The sequence below is a fragment of the Arvicanthis niloticus genome, chromosome 1 (assembly GCF_011762505.2).
Source record: "Arvicanthis niloticus isolate mArvNil1 chromosome 1, mArvNil1.pat.X, whole genome shotgun sequence".
Lineage (NCBI taxonomy): Eukaryota > Metazoa > Chordata > Mammalia > Rodentia > Muridae > Arvicanthis > Arvicanthis niloticus.
This window is the reverse complement of record NC_047658.1, coordinates 51,850,029-51,859,108: the sequence shown is the minus strand read 5'-3', so window position 1 is coordinate 51,859,108 and position 9,080 is coordinate 51,850,029. Positions and strand designations below refer to the sequence as shown.

General features: G+C 44.1%; 1 protein-coding gene across 1 annotated transcript; it reads right to left on the bottom strand.

Moving 5' to 3' along the window:
• Positions 1-3,528: 3,528 nt before the first annotated feature.
• Ngrn (neugrin, neurite outgrowth associated) lies at positions 3,529-9,065 on the bottom strand. Its single transcript, XM_034524716.2, has 3 exons — positions 8,841-9,065; positions 8,325-8,435; positions 3,529-4,519 (listed from the first exon to the last, which is right to left on the bottom strand). The coding sequence occupies exons 1-3, from the start codon at positions 9,002-9,004 to the stop codon at positions 3,910-3,912; spliced, it is 885 nt and encodes a 294-aa protein (XP_034380607.1). The 5' UTR covers positions 9,005-9,065; the 3' UTR covers positions 3,529-3,909.
• Positions 9,066-9,080: the final 15 nt, after the last annotated feature.

The window sequence follows — 9,080 nt, the reverse complement described above, 5'->3', positions numbered from 1 at the left end:
CATCAGAAGACCCTGCCTCAAAAGGTTAGAGAGCTATCAAGGACTCTACCCCAACCTCTGGCCAACCTGTGTTCCCTGCGTCCCCAACTCCCACTCCCTCAAAGCAAGAGCTCATCTGGGACAAATGAACTAGCTTCTAAAATAAATAGCTAGGGGAAAGGATATGAGAGGCGAGACAAGAAGCAATATATTGAGGCCAGGTGTAGTAACAATTTTAAAATTTTGGTTTCTTAAAAAAAAAAAAAATATTCTAAGATCCTGTTTTCATTTTAACCCCAGGAGTGGGATATGGGTCTGCTTCAGATCGTCCACATCAACTATGATTTGCCTCATGCTCTGGCATGTCTCCAGCTGCAGACAGTTTCTCTGATTGTGTGACATTTGGAATTCTGGAGACTTTTCAGAGGGTATATAAACGCTAGGACCCCAAGAGGCATAATGGGTTGCTGGTTGCGGTTTGTTAGATAGCCATGAGTGAAGAAATTAGATATCCTGACTGAGAAGATCAAACTTGCCCCAAGGAACTCGTCACCCCTAGACAGCAGGAAGTAGTCTAATGATGATGTTGACCCCTTTCTGACCACTGGCTTTATTCAGGGACCTTTTCCTCTCTATCCTTTTTTCTCTCTTATCTAGTGTTGAGGGGGTGGTGGTAGAAAGGGTGGAGAAGGGTGAAAAGAAAGAACGCACAAAGTAACCAAGAGCGGCTACAGCCAGACCCAGCACTGAGTAGACAGAGGCAGGGTCTCTGTGACTTCAAGACCAGCCTGGTCTACATAGTTGTAGTATAGCTGGCTACAGAGACCCTATCTCAAAAAATAAATTAATTAAAATGAAAAGTTAGCTACAAAAGGGGAACAGTCTCAAGCCTCAAACTACTTATATTAAAAAGGTCTTGCCTCTTAGGCCAATTGGATGGGGAACATGTGAAGGGGGTTATGCTAGACTGTGACTCTCAAACAGTCTATGGGGAGGGAGGGCAAGACTTTCTCATGATCAGTTTAAAAATACCATCTGGCACCAAAGCAGCATTTTATCTATCTTTGTCTTTACCCTATGCTGGTATCCCTTTCTGCAGAATGGTAAAAATAACACTTGATTCTTTCTCCCTACTCTCTTGAATTTGTTACCTTACTCTCCGCAAAGGATTAAAAGGAACATACCATCAAAACGTAGTGTTATTGAATCTGAGTCCTGTTTAGACAACAAACCACTGGGATAAGTCACTTACAAAACAGACTAGGTGGTTCACTCTGCGGGACCATTACAATAGATAATAAAGTTTTTTTTTAAAGGCCTGAGCCCATAGTGCTTCATGCTTTATGTTGACCTCTGCCTGACCTTACCCCATCTTAACCTGGTTGGTGTTTGTTGCACTGAGAATAGAGGTGGCCTAAGATGCCTTCACCCTCATGTTCCTTCCTTAGAGCAGTGAAGTATGCCTCTGCGGTGCAGCCATGTCCTCCGTGCTGTGGCCGGCCGACCCAAGTTGCTGAGGTACCCATTCCTCTGTGGCTGCTTTATTTCCAGCTCAAGTGAGACCTCATTACCTGTGTCTTCCTCCTATGCTCCCAAGTGCGGGTCTACCTCATCCAGCGGGATTGATGTTCACGTCAATCAAGAACCCATGAAATCCTATAGCCACAGCCAGTGGATACTGAGGGGGAGGGGAGAGTCGGGCTGAAGAGATGGCTCAGTGGTTAAGAGCACTGGCTAGTCTTGTAGAGGACCAAGGTTCAATTCCCACTACCAGTACCCACATGGCAGCTCACAACTGTCTGTAACTCCAATTCCAAGGATCTATGGCACCAGACATGCATGAGGTACACATAGATGTTCATGCAGGCAAAATACCCATATACATAAATCAATCTTAAACAAACAAAACTGGAATCGTACTAGAGCCTACATTACGGTCTCCCTCCCAGGCTAGGCTGTTTCTAAACAGCAGTGAGCATCTGCCTGAGACAACAGAAAAGGTCAGTCTGGAAGCTTCCGTGCCTTGGCTGAGGTCTGGGTGGGTAAGTCGGCAAACTGGAAAGGCCGTGCTCACCACCACAGTATGTTCTTGATTGTTAGGAAGCTCTTCAGTCTATATGGAGATCTAGGAGGAGTGGGAACAGCGATAAATGTACAGGTCTCTTCCCTTCATTGGGTCTTTATTCAAAATCAGGGAAAGTGAAGGATGCTAGTATTAATTTCATCAACTGCAGAAAATAAGTGTAGGGTCACAGAACGTGAAGGGAGCTGCTTTAGACTGGGTGGCTGGGGAAGCCTGCAATCTCAGAACTTCCGAGGCTGAGAAAAAGGACTGCTGTTTCAAGCCAGCCTGGGCTAGTAAGACCGCTATTTCAAAAACAAAAGATACCAATCAATATTAAAATGACTGTTATCAGCATTTCAGAAAGCTAGACTTAAAAATGGTAATGTCAAAGTTGGGATGTCCATGCTTTAAGTGCCAACATAATTTCAGAGTACCAATTTTAGCTGGCAAGGTGTTCAAGTAAGACATAGGTAAAAACTGTTACTGGATTCTTGTTGCTGACCTGTTTTGTTTTCTACTAGAACATTTTTAGTGTAATTCCTCAAACACTCAGGAATTAGGCCACATCATGCCATATTGCTAGAACTTTAGTGGACGTCTGGGTTCAAGCACCACAAGGCCATTTACCATCAGCCATCTTAGGGTCCGTCCATTTGTACGGACTGGCTTCCCATATACTCACAGCATCTTTAGGAAAAACCTGGCATCAATTGGGATATCAAATACAGTTTAACTTTGGCATGTAGTTTGCAAGACTATGTTAGGAACTCTAAGCCTTTAACCATTAAAGTTTGGAGTTAATGGTTAGCGGCTTGGTTTGTTCCCACTCCCAAATCATTTTCAGAACCCCAACAAATCAGAGTCCAAGTTTTGGTTGCCATGGAAGTTGGTGGCATGGTTCAGCTGCCAACCTGAGTTCTATTTCCCAGGCACACATGGTGGAAAGGGAAAACCAATTGCTACAAGTTGTCTTATGACATCAGCAATGTGCACCATGGGACACATACAAAAGCTAACTTAAAAAGGTTAAAGAATGGGGCTGGAGAGATGGCTCAGTGGTTAAGAGCACTGACTGCCCTTCCAGGGGTCCTGAGTTCAATTCCCAGAAGCGACATGGTGGCTCACAACCATCTGAAATGGGATCAGATGCCATCTTTTGGTGTGTCTGAAGACAGGGACAGTGTACCCACATATATGAAATAAATCTTTAAAAAAAAATTTTAAATAAATAAATAAATAAATAAGCTGTTCTGAATGAAACTCATCTTCAAGCTTATTAAAAAAAAAAAAAAAAGGTTAAAAATAATGTATCACTGAGAGGAGTGCTATGCACAGAAGAAGCCTTTTGTTGGATAGGATTCTTCTGGTGCCATGTACCAAAATTTAATTTAATGACAAAGAATACTTTTCCTTTCCAACTTTTCTATTCCATCCCTCTCTAAAGTTTTTCAAGTAAATTCTGCCGCAAAAAGAACCAAGCAACAAACTGTTCCATTTTACTTTATTTCACACATAAGGAAACCAATTGATTAAGACAAATCAAGAATAGTGTTCAGTGATTAGAAAGGAAGTGAGGTCAAGAGGCAAGCTTTCAATTCCCTCCCAACACACTATCACAAAAATCCATGACAGGATACACATATTTCTCGTTCTCAACAGAGAGACCACCAAGCAACAAGGATGAATGAGAACTTAAGATGCACAGGGCACCCACGGGGTCTGACCCTACCTAAGTAGCTCCTCCGCCCCACACCCTAGCCTCACCAACTCTTACTCCAAAGTGGCCAGTGATGTGCAAAAATGCAGGCAGCTTCAAGTCTACTTGTTCAGCTGTGTCAAGGCCTCTCCAAAAGCCAGGCCCAGGCTCAAATTCTGTAGAGGAAGTTTCCATTGCTGTCAAAGAACTCACACCCCCTCTGTACCACTTTGCTGCTGAAGTTCTGGTTGCCTGGCTCCCCCGCCTTCAACATTTCCAGGGTCTCAACACTTGGTAATATATCATCGTCAGCTCTCCTGGCCGCCTCAGAATCACTGGTGGTGTGCTTCTCCAGCTCTCTCTGATGACCTAAGGCCGTGGTGGTAGGCACCAAGCTTTCTTCCAAGACTTGGATTCTTTTACTCCTTTCTTCCTGTTTCTTCTGTGTATCTGTGCTGTGAGTGTTTGACTTTACCACTTTCAAAGCTGTGCTGTGATTCTGACTTTTAGAGGAGACTTCATCCCCTGGAATCAGCAGAGGACCAGACACAGAATGGCCTGCACTGAGCGGCTTCAAGGTATCTTCAGCTACCGGGAGCTGCCAAACCGCTCGGGTAATCCCAGCTTTTTTCAAGACCTTTTGGTCCTGCCTCAGTTTCTGCTCTAAAGTGGGTACAAACTTACTTTTTAAAACCCTTCGGATAACATCGGTGCTGACATCAAAGCCTTCTGCCAACCTGGGAACTGACCAGGACTCTGCAAATTCCTTATGTAAATACCTATGGGGAAATAACAACAGTTTTTCAAATTGCAAATAAGTGTCCTATGAAAAGAGCTAAATTGATAATGGTAGTAATGACAAACAAGAAAAAAGAGCTTGGAAACCTCAAATAAAATCCTTAGACTGTGCCAATTAATTCTGTGCCTGTGTACACACAGTGTACAGAATTGTACACTGTACACTGATTGTATAATTCTGTACACAGTGAACAGAATTGTAACAGTGGCAATACCTGGCCACTGTTAATCAGGTCAGTTCATGTCAACCAATAGCCACCAACTGCTGTCTAATGATAGCAATGTTAGGTCTTGATAATGTCAAACTGACCTTCACTTACAATATTCTACAGGTAGGTAGTAGATATACCACAAAATAATTAAGCATTAAAGCAAAAGCTGCAGTTAGTGCACCTGAAAGGGGACGGATGGGGCAGGCGATGCTAACACTTGCAGTCTGACCAGGAATTGCCTGGGTCTAAGCAGAGCTGATCTAAGGATGAGGAGTAGAAAGCTGAGAGGAAACAAAAGCATTGCTTGTAGCGCAAGCAGCATGGGAAATTTATAACTGTGCAGAAGGAAACAGTTCAACTGACAACTCACAGCCACAAGCAAGATAATGGGCAGTTCAGAACAAAACAGGAGCTGACAGGTTTACTTCATGACCTGGTTTTTTGTTAAAGTAGGACATATTTATTGACTACAAACAAGGATCTGACAGGTAAAAAGCTGAAAAGTTGGTTAAAAGCTATTATTCATAGTGGTAGACAAGCAAGGCATGGTGACACATGTCTTTAATCCCAGCACTCAGGAGGCAAAGGCAGGAGGGTCTTTGTAAGTTTGAGGCCTTGAGGGACAGCCATATTAAGATCTGGTCTCCAAAATGGAAAGATATTATATATAATATTTTAAAATACCATATATGGGGGGGGGGAGAATAAAGTGTAGAGAGCAGATGAACAGGCTGAACCTCCATGGCAGAGTACTTACCTAGTATGTCTGAGGCTCAGAATAGGATTCCCAGAACCTTGGGGTTGAAAAACAGTCCATTTTCCTAGGCATCCAGATGTTACAAAGTCTGGACTAAGTCTATAGAATCCCCTTTGTTAATTCGAGTCTCCCTCGTGGATGTGGAGAAGGGTGACTAGTCAACATAGGGTATTTAGCAATACTCATTAAAATGCAACTATCTCCCATCTGCAGATGTGCTACATACTGCAAATATAAAGCTATTTACTGAAAAATCCTTTTTTTTTTTTTTTTTTTTTTTTATCTTTTGGGTTTTTGGAGACAGGGTTTCTCTGTGTAGCCCTGGTAGTCCCTAAATTTGTTCTGTAGACCATGCTGACCTGGAACTCATCTGCCTGCCTCTGCCTCCCGAGTACTGGGATTAAAGGTGTGCACCACTGCCACCAAGCCACCCCCAACTCTCCTCCCCAGCTTGAACTCTTTGTAAGGGAAAGAATGAAAAGAACTCAAACACCTGTAATAGAAGACAGGTAAAAATAAACTATGGCTCATTGAGCATCTATAAAAGAAGTAGTTAAGGAAAAAAAAAAATCAGTGTGTCTACTTTAGCTCAGCACTTGGGAGGCAGAGGCAGGTGGATTTCTGAGTTTGAGGCCAGCCTGGTCTACAGAGTGAGTTCCAGGACAGCCAGGACTACAGAGAAGCCCTGTCTCGAAAAAATAAGCAAAACAAAACAGAAGTAGAACTTTCTTTTCCAGATCAGGAGAGGAAGGGAAGGTGTTGGTTGTCAGGTCTGACCCAGGGCCTCATACAGATTAGGTACATGATAGTCCCCAGCCCAGGGGCTCACTACTGAAATGGAAAAGGCAGAAGTACATAGTGAGTGAAAAAAGGAAAAGGATTTACAGAATGCTGCTTGTGATTTAAGAAGTGAAAAACTGACACCTATATTTGTGGGTAAGGAAATCTAGAAAGATATACAATACCTATTTAAAATAGGTAGAGCAAATAGTTCTCACTCTGCACACCATGTTCCAGGTGGAATACGGGTAAGAAAAATAGCACCCAACTGTAATCCCAGGATTGGAGGGCAAGGCAGGAGGAACGTGAGTTTCAAACCAGCCTGAACTACACAGTAAAGGCTGTCTAAAAAGGCAAAGCAGAAACAAACATGAGAAAACAAATAAGCAACCTTAGAAAAAAACAGAAAGGAGGGATTTTTAAGATGTTCAGTTGGTTTAGCATGCCCAAAAGCCCCAAATTCACTCCTGAGCACCACATAAACCAGATGTGGTGACGCACTCCTGCATCCCAGCACTCAAGGGGTAGAGGCAAGAGACTCAGAAATAAGTCATCCTTAGTTACATAATACATTTGAGTCCAACCTTGGATATGAGCCCGCCTCAAAAATTTTGTCTTGTTTTGAGACAAGTCTCACTTCATAGCCCTGGCTGCCTGGAAACTCACGATGTAGACCACCAGAGCTTTTCATACAGACCTACCTGCCTCTGTCCCATTCATCAATGGTGGCATTTCAGTTGGACGTATGCCAAACTAAGTTTAAATAGGTATTAAAAAATACATGTGTGTTCAAGTATAAAGGGTGTATATATGTGTCTGGGTACGTGGAGGTCAGACAACAATCTCTAACGTTGGTCTCTGACACCTGCTATTCTTTTGAAAAGGGGTCTGTCACTGGCCAGCAACTTCACCATGTAGACTACACTACCCTGTCTCCCAGCTCCAAGGGTGTGCCTTGTTTCCGCTTCTCATGTCACCACTGCTGGAATTACAATTACAAGAGTGTGCCACCACCCAGGCTTTTTCCATGGGTAATGGGGAAACAAATTCAGACCCCCATACTTGCCAGTCAAGTTACCAACTGAGCTATCTCCCCCAGCTCCTAAAAGAGGAGGGGAAAACACCTTAACACTTAGAGAAAATTATTTTGCCGGGCAGTGGTGGCGCACGCCTTTAATTCCAGCACTTGGGAGGCAGAGGCAGGCGGGTTTCTGAGTTCGAGGCCAGCTTGGTCGACAGAGTGAGTTCCAGGACAGCCAGAGCTACACAGAGAAAACCCTGTCTCAAAAAACCAAAAACCAAAAACCAAAAAAAAAAAGAAAGAAAGAAAGAAAAAAGAAAGAAAGAAAAAAGAAAATTCTTTTAAGACCCCTTTCAAGTAACAGTAGTGGCTCATATACAATGTATGTGCCTCCCAGCACTTGGGAGGCAGAGGAAGGAGGATTGCCTAGAATTCCAGGCTAACCTGGTCCACAGAGTGGCCTTGTCAAAAAATAAATAAGTAAATAAAATAAAAATTTAGAAGAGTTGGCACATACTTTTAATCTCAGTTACAGAACTCAGATGGCAGAGACAGGAAGACAGGAGTACAAGACTGTCCTTGGCCACAGTGTACTGGAGGCCAGCTGGGCTATATGAGGTTGTCTCAAAGAAGAAAATTTCCTTCCAAAACTTCTAAGTTACAGTTCTCTTCCAAAAACAATGCACATAACCACGGCAAATTCCATTTCAGGATCTCAGGTTGAGAATATCACGTTCTATTCAGATGTTAGGTTAGGTATTTGGACTCTATAAATATCAAAACTGTTACAAAAAATAACCACCAACCAACTGTCCATAATGTAACATACTAAATCCAAGCTGGGTATGTCTTAGGAGATGATGACATAAGCAAGTCCCTGTGCTGATCCCAGCATCGCAAAACAAACAAAATTCTGGACAGGTTTAGGAAGTTCCTTATTATGACGCTTTCTACTTAAAAGGCAGTAATATTAAAATCCCCAAAAGGTAAACCCCGTTTTGTAAACAATGTCTTACCGGATCTGCTCCATGGCTTCCCATGTCAGTGTTCTAGGTGGAGCACCTGGAGCCTCCATTTGCCTTCGAATTCTCTCGAATCGCATTGCCTTTTTCTGTCGTTTCAAAGCGCTGGGGGAAAGAACCAATGGCAAAAGCCATGCATGGAAGCAAGACGAGTGTTTCAAGAAAGTCTCGGACTAAATCTTGGAGAGCCCAGCCCTCTTGTCTGACCGCAAAGGCAGCTCATGTCTGCCAGGTTAAAGCACTCTGTGTACACTGCCCCAGAAATCTAACACCTACACCACCTGAACGTAAGCATGCCGAACTCTCTAAAGGGTGAAACATGTCACTAAGCAACAGGACTTAGGTTCTCAAAGGAGCTGACCTCTTGCCCCTGTGCCCTAGACAACGGGTGAAAAGCAACTAGAGCCTATGCGGACGTGGCTGCTGGACGCCCGGAGCTAGGGGGCACCGCAAGGAGCGCCGGGTCACGAAGCCTAACTTCAGGCTGAGGGCCCGCCAAGAAGCAGGTACCTCTCCACCTCCTGGAGCTCCCGCTCCTCCGGCTCCCAGTCGGAATCCGGGTCCGGCTCACGGCTGATAGAACCCGGGCCCGCCACGCCCTGGGACGCGAACCCACAGCGAGCGACAGCGGCGCGGACACGACTGCCCAAGAAGATGCTCACGGAAAGCGCCATCGCGAAGGGAGTTAGTGATCTACAACTCGCGACCGGAAAGCCCCGGAAGTGGGAGCGGGAACCCGGAAGCAGAAAG

Bases quoted from the DNA above. Each gene is read 5' to 3' on its own strand.
- Ngrn (XM_034524716.2), bottom strand. From the start codon at position 9,004: ATGGCGCTTTCCGTGAGCATCTTCTTGGGCAGTCGTGTCCGCGCCGCT. The intron at 8,436-8,840 runs GTACCTGCTTCT...TCTTTCCCCCAG, and splicing joins GAGCTCCAGGAGGTGGAGAG to CGCTTTGAAACGACAGAAAA. The intron at 4,520-8,324 runs GTAAGACATTGT...ATTTCCCCATAG, and splicing joins GAAGCCATGGAGCAGATCCG to GTATTTACATAAGGAATTTG.